The sequence below is a fragment of the Salmo trutta genome, chromosome 25 (genome assembly GCF_901001165.1).
Source record: "Salmo trutta chromosome 25, fSalTru1.1, whole genome shotgun sequence".
NCBI classification, from domain to species: domain Eukaryota; kingdom Metazoa; phylum Chordata; class Actinopteri; order Salmoniformes; family Salmonidae; genus Salmo; species Salmo trutta.
Genome location: NC_042981.1, coordinates 43,898,451 through 43,918,889, shown reverse-complemented (window position 1 = coordinate 43,918,889; position 20,439 = coordinate 43,898,451). Strand labels below are relative to the sequence as shown.

Genomic DNA, 20,439 nt, shown 5'->3' with positions numbered 1-20,439 from the left:
TAATAACGTGACTCCAAGTTTATGCCAATATGGTTATCAATATCTGCACATAGGCATTTCCAAACACTTCTCGCATAATTACATTTTACTAACACAAAAAGATCCAACCAAGTCAGACAAATGATCTGTCAGCATTTATAAAATCGTACAAAAACACTTTACATTACAGCTGTCATGATTTAAAAAAAAATACAAATAAATGTATACGGTATGGTTTTACTTGCATGGAAACATGGCTACTGACAGTAATGCCCTGCAGGCTCTATCTTGAATCTTTTGTCAGTTCTATTTCCTGTGCCTTTCATCAGATTATCCTACATTGTAATGTGTGAAGAGATTTAAACTTCTGCCTTTTAGTAGATTCAACAGTTGTCGTTTTCCTCTACCTGTCCTAATGGAGTATTATTAAATCTTGCTTTAGTCATCTACAGAGCAGATAACTTAATGTTAGTCCTTATACCCATGTGCAACCTTGCTCATCTCAGCCCCAAATACTACCCGTCAGGTTGTTTCTATTGTACTACTAACCCTTGGTTGCATTTTTTTGAATAACCAACCTGTAAATAGGTCCCAAGAGCATACTTTATATCAATTCAATTTTTAGTCTGCCCACAAAGTGCTTAACTACATCAAGGAACATTCAGTCAGTTGTATTTTCCTGTCAAGAAAAAGTAAAGTAGAAAACAGCTGAGTACAAGGAGAGTGATTTTCAATCAAATTTGTTGACCGATGTATAAATGAACAAAGTGAACTGCAACCATGTTGAAAACCCATTAATTCACCTAATTGACCAAAGTTCATTATTTTCTCTGGTCGCCCCTCAAGCTATGATTTTAGGCAGTGGAATGATCTCCATGCCCTGAAAAACTCATTGCACAAAAGGAGTGAAGGATAAACAGAAGAGGGTTGGCAGAAACAAAACAAACAGGGTTCAGTTGGAGACTTACCAGAAGACTTTAATTCAAGGATTCTGGTGGGTAGCTAGGGACACCTACAACCACTGCAGCTTTCATACAGATTTACATTGCAAGGGGACATTATCTATTAGTCATGATTGCATCCAAAATGGCACCGTATATAGTTCACTAATTTCAACCAGAACACTACGGGCCAGAGCAAGTAGTGAGCTACAGTTGAAGTCAGAAGTTCACATAAACCTTGGCCAAATATATTTCAACTCGGTTTTTCACAATTCCTGACATTTAATCCTAGTAAAAATTCCCTGTCTTAGGTCAGTTAAGATCACCACTTTATTTTAAGAATGTGAAATGTCAGAATAATAGTAGAGTGATTTATTTCAGCTTTTATTTCTTTCATCACATTCCCAGTGGGTCAGAAGTTTACATACACTCAATTAGTATTTGGTAGCCTTCCACAAGCTTCCCACAAAAAGATGAGTGAATTTTGGCCCATTCCTCCTGACAGAGCCAGGTTTGTAGGCCTCCTTGCTCGCACACGCTTTTTCAGTTCTGCCCACAAATTCTCTATAGGGTTGAGGTCAGGGCTTTGTGATGGCCACTCCAATACCTTGACTTTGCTTTCCATAAGCCATTTTGCCACAACTTTGGAAGTATGCTTGGGGTCATTCTCCATTTGGAAGACCCATTTGCGACCAAGCTTCAACTTCCCGACTGATGTCTTGAGATGTTGCTTCAATATAGCCACATCATTTTCCTTCCTCATGAAGCCATCTATTTTGTGAAGAGCGCCAGTCCATCCTGCAGCAAAGCACCCCCACAACATGATGCTGCCACACGTGCATCACGGTTTGGATGGTTTTCCCTTTTCCCCCCCCAAACATAACGATGGTCATTATGGCCAAACAGTTCTATTTTTGTTTCATCAGACCTGATTTCTTTAGATTTTCCCACACGCCTTGAAATACATCCACAGGCACCCCTGCAATTGACTCAAATGATGTCAGAAGCTTCTGACATCATTTTCTGGAATTTTCCAAGCTGTTTAAAAGGCAGTCAACTTAGTGTATGTAAACTTCTGACCCACTGGAACTGTTATACAGTGAATTAAATGAAATAATCGTCTGTAAACAATTGTTGGAAAAAGGACTTGTGTCATGCACAAAGTAGATGTCCTAACCGACTTGCCAAAACATTTGTGGAGTGGTTGATAAACGAGTTTTAATGACTCCAACCTAAGTGTATGTAAAATTTGGATGCATCCCATGTCAGGTAACAAGGCCACCATTTCTCTGGAACAAGCAGTGGGGGGGGTCACACTTGATTTACACCCAGAACCACAGACAAAGTGGAGAAATCAGGAGATTGGGACAGAAGCATGGGGCTTGAATCTCCGGAAAAGATTCAAAATATGGGGCTTTTAGCTTGGTTGTGGGGATATAACGTTCCCGCCTTTGTGGCTGTCCCGAGAAAAGACATGGCCTCGTTCACAGCCGGTCACATGCCTGTCCATTTGTTTTTGTAAAACCATTTTTGTTCTGATACAATAAAAACAAAGCATGAAAATATAATGAAAGTACATAATTCTCAGGTCCGTTTTTGTGTGTTCATTTTGAGATAATTTCCTTTGAAGAGCATCACTCTTCCTCGCTCTCGTTTCCCGGTTCCATGTCGGAATCACCGTTAGCTTTGGATTCCGTCTTCATGCCTTCCTCCGTCTCTTCTTCTCTATCCTCATCTTCCATAGCCTCATCCTCCTCCCAGTTCTGCACAGACAAAATTCCCAGGTCAACCCCACAACTTAGTAAAAGACTGCAGTTCACAAGTCAAACTAACAAACGTAATGATCTGTGAGAATGTGTTTGTTCAAGACCAAAAGCGTGCTTTACAACACCGTCGTATAAACTTGAGTAGGCGTTTCACAACCCATCTGCATTCCCTCCCACCCACAGCCCCTTTGTCTCAGTACCACTTACATCAGAATCTTCGTCTGGAAGACCTTCATCGCCTGAAGCCTTGTCTTCATCAGAGGACGCTGTAGAGCGGAGGGACAAGACAAAAACCAGTTAGTCACAAAGCCACAGTTGAGACACTTTACAGAACCACTTGACAGCTTTATTACGTCAGAGAGACATGACTCATACCACAGAAAAAGGGGAGAGATGGCCAGAGAAATGGAACAGACCGAAGAGAAGTGAGGGGACTAAACTGTATAAAAGCCCCTTGAAGTGCACCAATTTCTCTTAACCTCTAGGGTAGGGTGCAGTATTTTCACAGCCGGATGAAAAACGTACCCAAATTAAATGGCCTACTACTCGGGCCCAGGAATGACAACATGCATATTATTAGTAGATTTGGATAGAAAACATTCTGAATGATGTCTGTCAGTATAACAGAATTCATATGGCAGACAAACCTGAGAAAAATCTAACCAGGAAGTGAGAATTCTGGTGCTTGCAGTCCTTTCAAGTCATTGCTTATCAAACACAGTGACTTAGGGTTCATTTTGCACTTCCTAAGGCTTCCACTAGATGTCAACAGTCTTTAGAAGGTTGTTTGAGGTGTCTATGATGAACAGAGAGCGAACAGAGGAAGTTGGAAGTTGTTGACTCAGGAAGGTACTGGCGTTCATGTGAGAGTTAGCTGTGTTCCAAAAGTTAAGACATTGCAATCGTCCGGTTGGAATATTATTGAAGTTCTAAGTGATAAAGGCCCTAAAGACTGATGCTATACAACGTTTCACGTTTGAACGAACGTAAATATAACTTTTTTAAATTTACGTCGTGACATTTTCCGCGCGCTTCCTACACTTGGAGTAGCTTACTGAACGCACTAACAACAAGGAGCTAGTTGGACAAAAACTTGACTTTATCGAACAAAGCAATATTTATTGTGGACCTGGGATTCCTGGAAGTGCCTTCTGATGAAGATCAAAGGTAAGTGAATATTTCTAATGCTATTTATGATTTTAGATGACTCCAAAATGGCAGGTATCTATTGCCTAGTGTATTTTTCTGAGCGCAGTACTCAGATTATTGCAAAGTGTGCTTTCCTCAAAGCTTTTTTGAAATCTGTCACAGCTTTTGCTGTGACAAAGGAGAGGTTCATCTATAATTCTTTGAATAACAGTTTAATATTTTATCAACGTTTATGGTGAGTATTTTTGTAAATTGTTGTGCTGATTCACCAGCAGTATTCGAGGCAAAATATTTTCTGAACATCACGCGTCATTGTAAAAGGCTGTTTCTGGATATAAATAGCAACTTTATCGAACAAAAAATGAATGTATTGTGTAACAAGATGTCCTAGGAGTGTCATCTGATGAAGATCGTCAAAGGTTAGTGCATAATTTTAGCTGGTTTTCCTGACGCCTGTCCTTGCTAGGAAAATGGCTGTGTGCTTTTTCTTGTGTTGGAACTGTCCTAACATAATCTAACTTTATGCTTTCGCCATAAAGCCTTTTTGAAATCGGACAATGTGGTTACATTAAGGAGACGTGTACCTTTAAAATGGTGTAAAATAGTCCTTTGTTTGAGAACTTTGAATTATGACATTTTGTGGTTTTGAATTTGGAGCTCTGATTTTTCACTGGCTGTTGAATAGTGTGAACCGTGGGTTGGCATCCCACCTGCCCAAGAGAGGTTAAACGCTGTTTGGTGAAACGTCCATATTCACATTTGAATTAGTCAACATCAAGGGCCTGTTCGCTTTGACAACACACTTGAGCTAAAAACTCAGTGGCTGTGACAGGAGATCTCGACTGGCTGCTTGATGCGATTTGTCCCTAAAGCAAATAAACAGGTCCGCTAGAGCACATTTACACAGGTAAGTCACTAGGGATGTTAAAGCAAAATTGAGATGTTAACATTTACAAAACGATCGCTAACCATATTTATTTTTTATTTTTTAATCCACAAAATCATAGTGCTGGTCCCTACCATTAACAGGTCCTGATTATAAAAGGGATACAAAAATAATAAATACCAGTGTTTTCCATTAGCGTCTGAGACACATTTTCAGCCGGCTACGGAAAAGTGGTCCATTTCCGTAATACCCTTGACTACTTTGCTTTCAAATGTCAGCATGTCGACAAAACATAGGACCAAAAACACAGAGAACCTGGCCTACAAGAGCGATTTTTATCACCACCTCCGGAGTCGGAGGGCCAGGGACTAGCACTTTACCCGGGGATGCGGCTTTGCCTGGTGGCGCTGAAATGAACATTCGAGGGCATCAAGCTACTACGCTCAGAGATATTTGAAATGAAAACAAGGGTAGTTGTTACAATTGAGACTCGAATACATACGGTTTCTGATACTTTAAAAGCAGATTTAACTATCCTACAAAATGAGACGGTCACACCTATCACGTCACTCAAAACAGTTGCACACCATGACGATTGCAGCACTGGAGACCTCCGCTACCAGTGTCGCCGACTTGACTACCTCAATGGAGGCTGACGTGAAACGCCTGGCTGCGGATCTGGGGGGGGAAGGTACAGTCGAGCTGTGTGAGGTTAGAGGGATTTTCTCGCCGCAATAACCTGAGACTGGTATCGGTCCCAGAGTCGGCAGAAATGCCTTGCACCACGGATTTAGTCACTGGGCTGCTGAAGGATGTTCCCGCCATGTACGAGAAGCCCCTGGTTGATCGTGCCCACCAGTCACTGCGCCCAAAGCCCCGGGACGGTGAGAGGCCCCCTGATACGAGTGCACTTTTTCCATGAGAAGATGGAGAATCTCGGACGAGGGAGCTGCCTCCCCACTTTAAAGGGCGGGACTGTGGATTTAACACCGCACTCTCAAAATGAGAAGAAAACATGTTCTATTTAGGCTTATACCTATTTTGGGGAGGTATTGTCTGGGGTGAGGGGAGGGAGGTTGAATTGTTCAGTTCTAATGCCATTGTCTTAAGTTTGTTTTTTAAATACCTTTTCCAAATACATTATTACTCAGACAAGTTAAGGCACACAGTGTGTTGTTAAATCTGTGAATGTATTGTAATGTTTTTTAAATTGTATAAACTGCCTTAACCTGTTGGGGCTAGGGGGCAGTATTTACACGGCCGGATAAAAAACGTACCCGATTTAATCTGGTTACTAATCCTACCCAGTAACTAGAATATGCATATACTTATTATATATGGATAGAAAACACCCTAAAGTTTCTAAAACTGTTTGAATGGTGTCTGTGTATAACAGAACTCATTTGGCAGGCAAAAACCTGAGAGATTCCTTTACAGGAAGTGGCCTGTGACCATTTATTTGCTTTATTTGACATCTCTTCCAAAAACTAAGGATCTCTGCTGTTACGTGACACTTCCCATGTCTCCAATGGGCTCTCAGAGCCCGGGAAAAACCTGAATGACGTAATTCAAAGCCCTGGCTGAAACACACGAGCACTTTTGCTAAGTGGTCTATCAGCAGACAAAAGGCTTAGGCGTGTGCACTGCCCGCCCCCGCCTTTCTGTTTTTCCCTCTACAGACAGGCAGATTCTCGGTCGGAATATTATCGCTTTTCTACGAGATAAATTGCATAAAATTTGATTTTAAACAGCGGTTGACATGCTTCGAAGTACGGTAATGGAATATTTAGAATTTTTTTGTCACGTTATGCGCACGACCGTGATTTACCATACTGATAGTGTCTAGAACTCACGAAGAAAACGTCGCTGATGGAACATAACGATGGATTATTTGGGACCAAACCTACATTTGTTATTGAAGTAGAAGTTTTGGGAGTGCATTCTGACGAAGAACAGGAAAGGTAAGACCATTTTTCTAATCATATTTACTATTTTGGTGAAGGCTAAACTTGCCGGGTGTCTAAATAGCTAGCCCGTGATGGCTGGGCTATGTACTTAGAATATTGCAATATGTGCTTCATCCGAAAAGCTATTTTAAAATCGGACATATCGAGTGCATAGAGGAGTTCTGTATCTATAATTCTTAAAATAATTATGCTTTTTGTGAACGTTTATCGTGAGTAATTTAGTCAATTGTTAGTAAATTCCCCGGAAGTTTGCGGGGGGTATGCTTTTTCCTGAACGTCACATGCTAATGTAAAAAGCTGTTTTTTGATATAAATATGAACTTGATTGAACAGACATGCATGTATTGTATAACATAATGTCCTAGGTGTGTCATCTGATGAAGATCAAAGGTTAGTGCTGCATTTAGCTGTGATTTGGGTTTTTGTGACATATGCTAGCTTGAAAAATGGGTGTCTGATTATTTCTGGCTGGGTACTCTGCTGACATAATCTAATGTTTTGCTTTCGTTGTAAAGCCTTTTTGAAATCGGACAGTGTGGTTAGATTAACGAGAGTCTTGTCTTTAAATAGCTGTAAAATAGTCATCTGTTTGAGAAATTGAAGTAATAGCATTTCAAAGGTTTTGAAAATCGCGCCACAGGATTCAACTGGCTGTTACGTAGGTGGGACGATTTGGTGCCACCTAGCCCAGAGAGGTTAACTTTGCTAGACCACAGGAAGAGTAGCTGCTGCCTTGGTAGGAACTGGTGGGGATCCATTATACAAATAAGCAAGGTTTTTACGCTTGTTCGAAGGAAGAAAACTATTGGCTCTAGAGCAGCATGTGTAGGCTACACGCTGTGTCTGTGTGGAGTCCAGAGTCACCAGGGCAACGGGCCTCTCGCCTGCTCTGAGAAAACTGTCCCAGGAAAGGGGGGGAAGCAAGGATGCCCAGTCACCTTATTCAAGCAAGTCAAACTGCGGGTCGAGTTAAAGCGGAATTCTGCGTTTCTCACAGGATTTTTCCCCCTGCTCGGCATCAGAGTAATTTTGTGCATCAGTGTCACTCCACTCGGATGAGAGTTCATGAACGGGCATGCTGTGCTCTGACTTATGTGTAGCTACCTCTGTGTAGCCAGCCTACTTTTCACCGTTAAAACGCAAGATTAACTTCAAGCAAAACATAAAGAACTGTATATAATACAGTTTCTATGATAAACATTAAATATGATGGCCATGCATTGTTTTTGTAAAAAAAAAAATGCTTTTTCATTGTAAGCTCATTTACTTGTGGCTGCCAAATAAATAGCATTGCACTTCTGTTGTCATTTGATGAAAATGAAGCCATTTTTTGCCGAATGTGTTGCGCTAATGTATTTTCTGTGAAGAAAAACTATAGTCTCATGTCCCAGATCACTATATTGGAAAAAAAAAAAAAAAAACTTGACTTTCAATATAAAACGCATCCCATGCCAAACAGCTGAACTCAGCTGCTCCCGCTCCCCCATTGTTCCATTTACAAACACTTGACTGGCTCAACTGTTCTGGGGAACTACGGTAAGCTTCATAATGTAAAATAATGTGGTAGGGGAAATGAACGCGATCTGCTTTCGCGCCTAACGTTCCACTCAAGTTGACTGCAGGTATTTACTTAAGTTGATACAAACATTGAAAAACGGTCAGCAATAGTTACAAAGGTATTGCAAAAACGTCCCGTGGCTATTTCCAAATATACAGAAAACCACCCAGGCCTACAACTTATAAACAGTATATAGAACATGTATTATTCACAAACATAAAAACCTGCTAAATAGCTTCCAAACATTAAAACATTGATATTTTGGCCATATTCCCCAGCCCTAATAGGAAATAGCTACCGGTCCTATTTATTTAATCAAAAGCCAATTTCTTATGCAGTTTTATACAGTGCCGTAATGAGTGTAAGTGTTTACCATCGATGTTCGCTGGCTGCCCAGCAAAAGCGGTAGTCGTGATTTGGCATGCCATTCAGGGTATGCAAATCCTAACCCCCCCCCCCCGATTGCTCTCCTGCTTATCTGTTTTCAAATCATTGTTAACCAAGCAAAATATATAAAAAGAGGATACAGAGAGTGATAAAGGTATAAAGAGAAAAAAAGAAAAGTGAACAGTGAGCCCTTACCGTCCTCGTAGACAAGCTTGGCCTTATGGTCCACGTCTGTGACACCACTGTCACCCGTCACCACCTGGTGAAAGAGAAACACGCTTTAGGAGGCAGCAGTTGCCACAGGTGGGGGAAAAGCTGAATGGACAATTTCATTTGTCTAATGAAGGCATTGTCATGTTGAGCACAGGACTGCAGATAGTCATGGGAAACACTGGCCTTTTCAACAATGCAGCAGCACACAGAAATAGACTTGATTTGGAACCTCTAACCCTGGCAGTTGACTGGTCATTTCACGGGAACACTCGCAATGGCTGCCTGGTATTGTGATGCAATCTTTTTCAAGACGATATAGAAAGTTCATTCAAATGTTGTTGTTAACTGATGTGGCAATGCCTTTTTTGTATTGTCAGTTAAGCTGAATAAATACACAGCATAATTTAAACAGTGCATTTGGAAAGTAATCAAACCACGACTTGATCCACTTTGTTACATTAGACTTATTTTAAAATTAAAAAGTGTATTCCCCTCAATCTACACACAATAACCCATAATGTGTAGCCTCACATCTTCTTGGGTACAAGCTTGGCACACCTGCTTCTCCCATTCTTCTCTGCAGATCCACTCAAAATCTGTCAGGTTGGATGGGGAGCATAGCTGCACAACTATTTTCAGGTCTCCAGAGAGATGTTCGTCCGGGCCTCTCAAAGACATTGACACTTGTCCCGAAACCAAACCTGCATTGTCTTGGCTGTGTGCTTAGGGTCGTTGTTCTGTTTTAACCTGTTATGACTAGGGGGCAGTATTTTCACGGGCGGATAAAAAAACGTACCCGATTATTACTCCTGCCCAGAAACTAGAATATGCATATAATTATTAGCTTTGGATAGAAAACACTCCAAAGTTTCTAAAACGGTTTGAATGGTGACTGAGTATAACAGAACTCATTTGGCAGGCCAAAACCTGAGAAGATTCCAAACAGGAAGTACCCTGTCTGACCATTTCTTGGCCTTCTTGATTATCTCTATCCAATACAGGGGATCTCTGCTGTTACGTGACACTTCCTACGGCTCCCATGGGCTCTCAGAAGGCGGCAAAAAGCTGAATGGTGGCTTTGCAGGCCCTGGCTGAAATACATTAGTGCGTTTGGATAGTGGCCGGTCACAGTACTATGAGACTAAGGCTCGTGCACGAGTCGACTCCATGCTTACTTTCTCTCTCTTTGAACGAAAACCACCACTCCCGGTCGGAATGTTATCGCTTTTTTACGAGAAAATTGGCATAAATTTATTTTAAACAGCAGTTGACATGCTTTGAAGTACGGTAATAGAATATTTAGACATTTTTTGTCACGAAATGCGTCGTGCTCGTCACCCTTCTTTACCATTCGGATAGTGTCTTGAACGCACGAACAAAACGCCGCTGTTTGGATATAACTATGGATTATTTGGGACCAAACCAACATTTGTTATTGAAGTCGAAGTCCTGGGAGTGCATTCTGACGAAGAACAGCAAAGGTAATAACCTTTTTTTTATAGTAAATCTGAGTTTGGTGAGTGCTAAACTTGCTGGGTGTCTAAATAGCTAGCCGTGATGGCTGGGCTATCTACTGAGAATATTGCAAAATATGCTTTCACCGAAAAGCTATTTTAAAATCGGATATAGCGAGTGCATAGAGGAGTTCTGTATCTATAATTCTTAAAATAATTGTTATGTTTTTTGTGAACGTTTATCGTGAGTAATTTAGTAAATTCACCGGAAGTTTGCGGGGGGTATGCTAGTTCGGAACGTCACATGCTAATGTAAAAAGCTGGTTTTTGATATAAATATGAACTTGATTGAACAAAACATGCATGTATTGTATGACATAATGTCCTAGGGGTGTCACCTGATGAAGATCAAAGGTTAGTGCTGCATTTAGCTGTGGTTTGGATTTATGTGACAATATATGCTAGCTTGAAAAATGGGTGTCTGATTATTTCTGGCTGGGTACTCTGCTAACATAATCTAATGTTTTGCTTTCGCTGTAAAGCCTTTTTGAAATCGGACAGTGTGGTTAGATAAAGGAGAGTCTTGTCTTTAAAATGGTGTAAAATAGTCATATGTTTGAAAAATGGAAGTTTTTGTATTTTTGAGGAATTTGTAATTCGCGCCACGCCCATCATTGGCTATTGGAGCAGGTGTTCCGCTAGCGGAACGTCTAGATGTAAGAGGTTTTAAGGTGAACCATCGCCCCAGTCGGAGGTCCTGAGCAGGTTTTCATCAAAGAACCCTCTGTACTTTGCTCCGTTAATCTAGTCTCCCAGTCCCTGAAAAAGTGTCACTGTAGGGATAGTGCCAGGTTTCTTACAGACATGACACTTGGCATGCAGACCATTGAGTTCAATCTTGGTTTCATCATGATCAGAGTCCTTTAGGAAAACTCCAAGCGGGCTGTAATGTGCTTTACTTCTGGGCACCACACCATAATGGCCTGATTGGTAGAGCGCTGCAGAGATGGTTGTCTTTTGGAAGGTTCTCCCATCCCCACAGAGAAGCTCTGTCAGCGTGACCATCAGGTTCTTGGTCACCTCCCTGACCAAGGCCCTTCTCCCGATTGCTCAGTTTGGCCGGGCGGTCAGCTCTCGGAAGAGTCTTGGTGGTTCCAAACTGTTTCCATTTAAGAATGATGTAGGCCACTGTTCTTGGGAACCTTCAAAACTGTGTTTTGATACCCTTTCCCAGATCTGTGCCTCGACAAAATCCTGTCTCGGAGCTCCTTCGATCTCATGGCACTGTTTATATTTTTATACATTTGCAAAAAATTCTCAAAACCTGTTTTCACTTTGTTTCCTAAATCCAAACACAACAGGATAAGGCTATAAAGTAACTAAGATGTGGAAAAAGTGAATACTTACGGAATGCATTGTATTTTACTTCCTGCTCTTATGGGTACACTCGCAATAGCCACCAGCCTACACATTATGCCATCATTGGCTTGAATAGGGACACCTGTTCTATTCATTCTATGGCAGCACATGCAGTCAGGTGCTGCAGTGCCTGTCCAATAAACTAGAAGAATCATTAAATATCCTTTAAAAAGATGTATGAGAGAACCAGGGTTTGGTAGGGACAAAGGGCCCATCAAACACAGGAAAGGCTCTCATTTCACTGTTCCTGTACTATCAATGACCTGGCCACCAAAACGGCCACAGTCACTTTCGACACAGGGTAGAAGTGACCTCACTGTCTTATCCATCTTAAAACCTCTTACCTTTTTGGGATAGGGGACAGCATTTGAAATTTTGAATGAAAAGCGTGCCCGAAGTAAACTGCCTGCTACTCAGACCCAGAAGCTAGGATATGCATATAATTGGTAGATTTGGATAGAAAACACAAAAGTTTCCAAAACTGTTCAAATAATGTCTGTGTATAACAGAACTGAAATGGCTGGCGAAAACCTGAGGAAAATCCATCCAGGAAGTGCTATTATTTTGAAATGGGTGTTGTTCCATTGAAAGCCTATCCACCATTTAAAGGGATAGGACCCAGATTCCGTTCCCTATGGCTTCCACTAGCTATGAACGGTCTTTAGACATTGTTTCAGGCCTTGATTCTGAAAAATGAGGGAGAATGAGCAGTTTCAATGAGGCCAGTGGAAATTCCCCGACCTGTTTGGTGCGCAATCCCGAGAGCGCGCCTTTCGTTGTTATTCTTTTATATTGACGACGCTATTGTCCGGTTGAAATATTATCGATTATTTAGGCTAAAAACAACCTGAGGATTGATTATAAACATCGTTTGACATGTCTCTACGAACTTTACGGATACTACTTGGAATTTGTCGTCTGCCCGTTGGGACCGCATTTGAGCCATTGAACAAAACGCGCCAACAAAATAAAGGTTTTTTGATATAAAAGAGGGACTTCATCAAACAAAATTAACATTTATTGTGTAACAATACGAAGATCAACGGTAAGTGATTGATTTTATTACCATTTCTGACTTTCGTGACTAATCTACTTGGCTGCTAACTGTTTGTAATGTTTTGTGTGCTGAGCGCTGTCCTCAGATAATCGCATGGTTTGCTTTCGCCGTAAGCCTTTTTGAAATCTCACACGGCGGCTGGATTAACAACAAGTTAAGCTTTATTTTGATGTATTGCACTTGTGACTTCATGAAAGTCAAATTTAATTTGAATTTGGTGCTCTGCAATTTCACCGGAAGTTGTCGAGGTGAGACGTTTCCCGAACCTCACCAAGTATCCTAGCCAGTTCCACTTATTTGAGCTATTGTAGTGCTAACATCTTATTCAACTAGACAACCTATAATCAAATCCTTGACTAGTAGACTAGAGCTGTTGCAATACTCGTACTAACCGCACTATTTGTAAAGTAAAATGAGTACCTAGAGTATGCTTACTGGTATGGACATAGTATGCCAAAAGTTCCCAGATGTCGTACGAAAACAAGCAGTGGACACTACTGTGTTCTTTTGGAGCCCATAATACAATTCTTCAGAAAGTGGGCATGGCTTCAAAATTAAGATTTAAAAAAAAAAAAAAAAAATTAAATGGAGGAAGTCCAACGAGAGTGGATACAAATTCATTGCTTTAATTAATGACAAATGTTAAGAAAATGGTTAGCAATGTAATAAAGTAATGACTTTTCAATTAAGTTACACGTTATGTTGGCTGACAAATTGTTAGCTACTCTAGTCTCACAAACCGCATAGCCCATCATTCCAGCAACTGCATGTAAACTAACAAAAAAAGTCCCTTTTTCAGGAACCTGTCTTTCAATGATAATCCTTAAAAACCCAAATAACTTCACAGATCTTCATTGTAAAGGGTTTAAACACCGTTTCCCATGCTTGTTCAATGAACCATAAACAATTAATAAACATGCACCTGTGGAACGGTCGTCAAGACACTAACAGCTTACAGACGATAGGCAATTAAGGTCACAGTTATGAAAACTTAGAAATGCCTCGTGCCCTGACTCTGAAAAACACCAAAAGAAAGATGCCCAGGGTCCCTGCTCATCTGCGTGAACATGCCTTAAGCATGCTGCAAGAAGGCATGAGGACTGCAGATGTGGCCAGGGCAATAAATTCCAATGTCCGTATTGTGAGACGCCTAAGACAGCGCTACAGGATGACAGGAGGGACAGCCGATCGTCCCCGCAGTGGCAGACCACGTATAACAACACCTGCACGGGATCGGTACATCCGAACATCACACCTGCGGGACAGGTACAGGATGGCAACAACTGCCCGAGTTACACCAGGAATGCACAATCCCGCCATCAGTGCTCAAACTGTCGTCAATAGGTTGAGAGAGGCTGGACTGAGGGCTTGTTGGTTCGGGAAAGAAAGCTTAGGTTTCTCTGGACCTGGCTCACCGTTTAGAGTTTTTGGGAGTAGCACTTGAATTAACTGTGGAGTAAAAACAACTAGTGCCACGACATACCTGTGTCATGAGCAGATAGAGCTTGCCGTGCAGCTTGGTCAGTTTGTGGAACATTTTGACTCTGCTCTCAATCACGTGGTACAACACTCCCAGCTGAGACATCAGGTCTGGCAACTGGTACGGGGATAGAACAAAAGCATAGATCATTATTAAAAAAATAAATAAAATCACTCCTTGTTTGAGGAAGTATAAACATTGGTCCTGGGTCAATAATATGACTGTGTAAGTGTGTACAACTGTATAAACTGTTGAACAAAAACAAAACAACTCTCCAAAAGTTTGTGAGCTAATGAGCTGAACAGTATTTCTGTTATGCATTCCCAGAACTAACCATGTTTTGGGTTTGAAGTTAGCAGCTAGCTGAAGACACCCAAAAAGAGACTCACCGAGGACAGGTAGGAGGTGTGCTGCATGAGAACAGCCTTGAGCCATCGCACCATCAGCACTGCCCTGTAGTACAAATGGGAAAACTAGTTTAGTTGTGGTGCAGTTAGGTTCCCTTCAGGCAACAATATCAGGGTGAAGGAATGATGCCTTCTGGATTTAACTAAACACAACCCAAAAGGAATATGGGTGCTTTGGTATGGGTATTACAGACAAAAACCTGATTTGCAGGTAGCCTCGCGGTTAAGAGCATTGGGCCAGTAATGGCCCAAAAAGTTCAACGGTTTGAATCCTTGAGCGGACTTGGTTACAAATCTACCAATGTGCCCTTGAGCAAAGCACTTAACCCTAATTGCTCCTGTAAATCGCTCTGGATAAGAATGTCTGCTAAATGACTCAAGGTAAATATAGATTTAGTTGGTCTTTGTCTTGCATCAACGGGAATGTGAATATAATCAACATCTGATCATATACGATTCGGGGGTGTTCACTTACGTGTATGGATGCCCTTGCATTCTCTTGGTGATCTCTTCCACCAATGGCAAGATGGCAGGGATGGGTAACCGGGAAACGGTTCTCTTTATTAAGTTATCCTTCCGGGTCTGAAACACGTTCTGTGGGGCGGAGGAGAGACCAACGTCAAATGAACAGATTTCAGAGAAAGCAAAAGTTGTAAGGTCTATCAAGTATGGAAATTGTAAATGTATGTCACTGACAAAAAGCGGAAGGGTCAGGGATCTTACTGACCAATAAACTCCATATTCTATAAGCTAGAAATGAAGCAGAAGATCAAGACTGGATGGCTGAAACACTACGAAAATGATGCGATAGGGGCGGTAGACATGCTTTATGATTCTTAACGTCAGATACCAATTAGCGATGTGACAAATTTAAAAAGGTTCAATATTTCAAAGTAATATTGTCAATTAAACTTTTTTTTATAATATTTACATGCATTCACAATTCAGATATGGTCCTGCGTATGACCACTAGGGGGCAATGCAGTTGGATCTACAGCAGTTCTGGCAACCTACCAGTTGGCGCTCACCTTACTGCTGTCCCCCACCCACTCAGCAACGATGGTATTTTTTAGGATCTCTGTTGTGTGCCTCTCCTTGAAGTTCTCAGTAAATGGGACTTCATGTCCCACTTCTCAATGTGATGGATCATTGCAGTGATGCATGTCCACATATTCATCAACGTCCAACAATGTGTTATCGCCACATATGGTATGAGAGCTCGTGATTTGTACTTGCAAAGCCATAATTGTACAATTACTCCATCAGGGCCGTCACGTTTTTCTCAACATGGCAATTGTAGTCAGGCTCCAGATATACCATTAGGGTATTGAAGCGGACATCCTCAACCATTCACAATGGCTGAATATCAACTGCACTTCTGTAACCAGCGCTGTTATTTTTCTCACTCAGTCCCTTATCGGTCAGCAACGGTTTGTACAGCATTACACCTGTACTGCCAATATAGCTCATTTTGACCTCTCAAAAGTTGGCATTTTCTTATTATAGTACTGCCATAAAGGACTTTGCTGCTGTTGCTTTGCTGTCCCACTGCCATTTTTCAACTAAACGATGACGTGCGGAGTGCTTGATCTCAGTTAAGTACATTTGAAGTCATAAGTTAACATACATTTAATCCTAGAAAAAAAAATCCATCTCTTAGGTCAGTTAGGATCACCAATTTATTTTAAGAATGTGAAATGTCAATAATAGTAGAGAATGATTTCAGCTTTTATTTCTTTCAACACATTCCCAGTGAGTCAGAATGTCACACACTCAATTAGTATTTGGTAGCATTTTTTTTTAACTTGGGTCAAACGTGTCAGGTAGCCTTCCACAAGCTTCCCACAATAAGTTGGGTGAATTGTAGCCCATTCCTGTTGACAGAGCTGGTGTAACTGAGTCCGGTTTGTAGGCCTCCTTGCTCGCACACGCTTTTTCAGTTCTGCCCACAAATTTTTTATAGGTTTGAGGTCAGGGCTTTGTGATGGCCACTCCAATACCTTCACTTTGTTGTCCTTAAGCCATTTTGCCACAACTTTGGAAGTATCCTTGGGGTCATTGTCCATTTGGAAGACCCATTTGCGACCAAGCTTTAACTTCTGACTGATGTCTTGAGGATGTTGCTTCAATATATCCACAATTTTCCCTGCCTCATGATGCCATCTATTTTGTGAAGTGCACCTGTCCCTCCTGCAGCAAAGCACCCCCACAACATGATGCTGCCACCCCCGTACTTCACGGTTAGGATGGTGTTCTTCGGCTACAAACCTCCCCCTTTATCCTCCAAACATGACGATGGTCATTATGCCCAAACAGTTCCATTTTTGTTTCATCAGACCAGAGGACATTTCTCCAAAAAGTACAATCGTTGTCCTCATGTGCAGTTGCAAACCGTAGTCTGGCTTTTTTTATGGCAGTTTTGGAACAGTGGCTTCTTCCTTGCTGAGCAGCCTTTCAGGTTATGTCGATATAGGACTCGTTCTACTGTGGATATAGATACTTGCGTACCCGTTTCCTCCAGCATCTCACAAGGTCCTTTGCTGTTGTTCTGGGATTGATTTTGTACTTTTCGCACCAAAGTACGTTCATCTCTAGGAGACTGAAGGCATCTCCTTCCTGAGCGGTATGACGGCTACATGGCCCCAGGGTGTTTATACCTGCGTACTACTATTTGCACAGATGAACGTGGTACCTTCAGGCGTTTGGAAATTGCTCCCAAGGATGAACCAGACTTGGAGGTGTACAAATTTTCTGAGGTCATGGCTGATTTAATTTTCCCAAGATGTCAAGCAAAGAGGTACAGAGTTTGAAGGTAGGCCTTGAAATGCATCCACAGGTACACCTCCAATTGACTCAAATGATGTCAATTAGCCTAATCAGAAGCTTCTAAAGCCATGACATTTTCTGGAATTTTCCAAGCTGTTTAAAGGCACAGTCAACTTAGTGCATGTAAACTTCTGATCCACTTGAATTGTGATAATGAATTATAAGTGAAATAATCTGTCTAAACAATTGTTGGAAAAATTACTTGTGTCATGCACAAAGTAGGTGTCCTAACCGACTTGCCAAAACTATAGTTTGTTAACCTGTTTGGTATAGGGGGCAGTATTGAGAATTTTGGAAAAAATATGTTCCCATTTTTAACTGCCTCCTACACCAACTCAGAAGCTAGAATATGCATATTATTGTTCAGGTTTGGATAGAAAACACTCTGAATTTTCTAAAACTGTTTGAATGGTGTCTGTGAGTATAACAGAACTCCTATGGCAGGCAAAAACCTGACAAGGTTTCAAGCAGGAAGTACCCTGTCTGACAAGGAGTCGTGCGTCTTACCTCTTTTTATTGAAAAGTAAGGATCTTAGCTGTAACGTGACAATTCCCAGGGCTCCAATAGGCTCTCAGAGCCCGCGAAATAACTGAAGGTTTACGAGGGAACCTCAGGTTGAAATATATTATCGCCTTTTGTAAGTGGATGCTCGGAGGACCTTTCAATGATGCGCGTGCATGAGTCGCTTCTGAGGAGAAATTTTGTTCGGCTGTTTAGGCTCAATGCATACTCCCGGTCGGAATATTATCACTTCTCTACGACATAAATGGCATAAAAATTGGTTTTAAACAGCGGTTGACATGCTTCGAAGTACGGTAATGGAATATTTAGACATTTTTGACACGCCAATGCGCCATGCGCGACACCGCGAAGAAGCATTCTAGAACTCACGAACAAAACGTCGCTGTTTGGATATAACGATGGATTATTTGGGACCAAACCAACATTTGTTATTGAAGTAGAAGTCCTGGCAGTGTATTCTGATGAAGAACAAGCAAGGTAAGAACATCTTTCTTATAGGAAATGTGATTTTGGTGGATGCTGACCTGGGTGGGTATCTAAATAGCTAGCCCTGTAATGCCGGGCTATGTACTTAGATTATTGCAAAATGTGCTTCATCCGAAAAGCTATTTTAAAAATCGGACATATCGAGTGCATAGAGGGGTAATGTATCTATAATTCTTAAAATAATTGTTATGCTTTTTGTGAACGTTTATCGTGAGTAATTTAGCAAACTGTTAGTAAATTCACCGGAAGTTTGCGGTGGTTATGCTTTTTCTGAACGTCACATGCTAATGTAAAAAGCTGGTTTTTGATATAAATATGAACTTGATTGAACAGACATGCATGTATTGTATAACACAATGTCCTAGGTGTGTCATCTGATGAAGATTATAAAAAGGTTAGTGCTGCATTTAGCTGTGGTTTGGGTTTATGTGACATGATATGCTAGCTTGAAAAATGGGTGTCTGATTTTTTCTGGCTGGGTACTCTGCTAACATAATCTAATGTTTTGCTTTCGTTGTAAAGCCTTTTTGAAATCGGACAGTGGGGTTAGATTAACGAGATTCTTGTCTTTAAATAGCTGTGAAATAGTCATATGTTTGAGAAATTGAAGTTATAGCATTTCTAACGATTCAAAAATCGCGCCACTGGATTTCAGTGGCTGTTACGTAGGTGGGACGAGTTCGTCCCACATGTACTAGAGAGGTTAACAAGAAATTTGTGGAGTGGTTGAAAAACGAGTTATGACTCCAACCTAAGTGTATGTAAACTTCAACTGTATTGGTGAAAATTGTTGTGCCTTTTTATTAGGATGGGGACCTGCTGGTGCAGCTTTCCCAAACACCTACTCATCTGATTCAAATTCAAACTCATTACCCAGCGTTGATCATTTGAAATCAGCTGTGTGTAGTGCTAGAGCAAAACCAAAAACTCCTTGGGGTCCCCAGGACAGTTTGGGAAACGCTATGTTAGTGGCAGTTTCGTGATAACTGCACGGCGAACAAAAATGAGCCCAACATTAACATTTAAACATCACAACCTCACTAGCAACAATGACAAGAGGCTGCCATGTGTGGAATCGTAGGTTGCTCATTTCACCAAGTTCTTGTTACCATGTAATGTTGATTGACTTCATGTTAATGCTAAGATGGCAAAAATCCACTAGCTAGCTAACCAACAACTAAAGTAATTTAAAGACAGGTGCTCATTGTGCAAATGTATTTACGTTCGATACGCATTGAGACTAAACAGTGAATTTGGAAAGCATTCAGATCCCTTCACTTTTTCCACGTTATGTTGTTATAGCCTTATTTTAAAATGTATTAAATTAATTGTGTTCCTCAATCTACACACAATACCACAAAATGACAAAGCGAATATTTATAAAAACCACAGAAATAACTTATTTAAATAAATATTCAGACCCTTCGCTATGAGACCTGAAATTGAGCTCAGGTGCATCCTGTTTCCATTGATCATCCTTCAGATGTTTCTACAACTTGATTGGAGTCCACCTGTGGTAAATTCAAATTGGACATGATATGTGAAGGCACACCCGTCTATATAAGGTCCCACAGTTGACAGTGCATGTCGAGCAAAAACCAAGCCATGAGGTCGAAGGAATTCTCCATAGAGCTCCGAGACAGGATTGTGTTGAGCCACAGATCTGGAGAAGGGTACCAAAAAATTGCAGCATTTTGGGTCCCCAAGAAGTGGCCTCTATTTTTAAACGGAAGACGTTTGGAACCACCAAGACTCTTCCTAGAGCTGGCAGCCCAGCCAAACTGAGCAATCGGGGAAGGGCCTTGGTCAGGGAGAAGACCAAGAACCCAATGGTCACTGACAGAGCTCCGGAGTCCCTCTATGGAGATGGTTGTCCTTCTGGAAGTTTCTCCCATCTCTGCAACACTCCACCAATCAGGCCTTTATGGTAGCGTGGCTAGA

At 41.3% G+C, this 20,439-nt stretch overlaps 1 protein-coding gene, 1 long non-coding RNA gene and 1 other non-coding gene across 3 annotated transcripts in view; all 3 read right to left on the bottom strand.

Moving 5' to 3' along the window:
* Nucleotides 1-2,116: 2,116 nt before the first annotated feature.
* Nucleotides 2,117-20,439, bottom strand: part of LOC115162608 (WD repeat-containing protein 43) — a 49,115-nt gene continuing 30,792 nt past the window's right edge. The window contains exons 12-17 of the mRNA XM_029714072.1: nucleotides 15,139-15,257; nucleotides 14,646-14,709; nucleotides 14,260-14,373; nucleotides 8,829-8,892; nucleotides 2,894-2,952; nucleotides 2,117-2,683 (exon numbers count right to left, since the gene is read on the bottom strand). Coding sequence (XP_029569932.1) covers nucleotides 2,555-2,683; nucleotides 2,894-2,952; nucleotides 8,829-8,892; nucleotides 14,260-14,373; nucleotides 14,646-14,709; nucleotides 15,139-15,257 — 549 coding nt within the window. The 3' untranslated portion in view covers nucleotides 2,117-2,554. The remainder of the gene's footprint in view (nucleotides 2,684-2,893; nucleotides 2,953-8,828; nucleotides 8,893-14,259; nucleotides 14,374-14,645; nucleotides 14,710-15,138; nucleotides 15,258-20,439) is intronic.
* Nucleotides 5,849-7,949, bottom strand: LOC115162609 (uncharacterized). The gene is made up of 2 exons (XR_003869588.1): nucleotides 7,390-7,949; nucleotides 5,849-5,950 (listed from the first exon to the last, which is right to left on the bottom strand). It is a non-coding gene; the product is annotated as an uncharacterized LOC115162609 (long non-coding RNA).
* Nucleotides 11,894-12,021, bottom strand: LOC115162762 (small nucleolar RNA SNORA71). Its single transcript, XR_003869649.1, has one exon. It is a non-coding gene; the product is annotated as a small nucleolar RNA SNORA71 (small nucleolar RNA).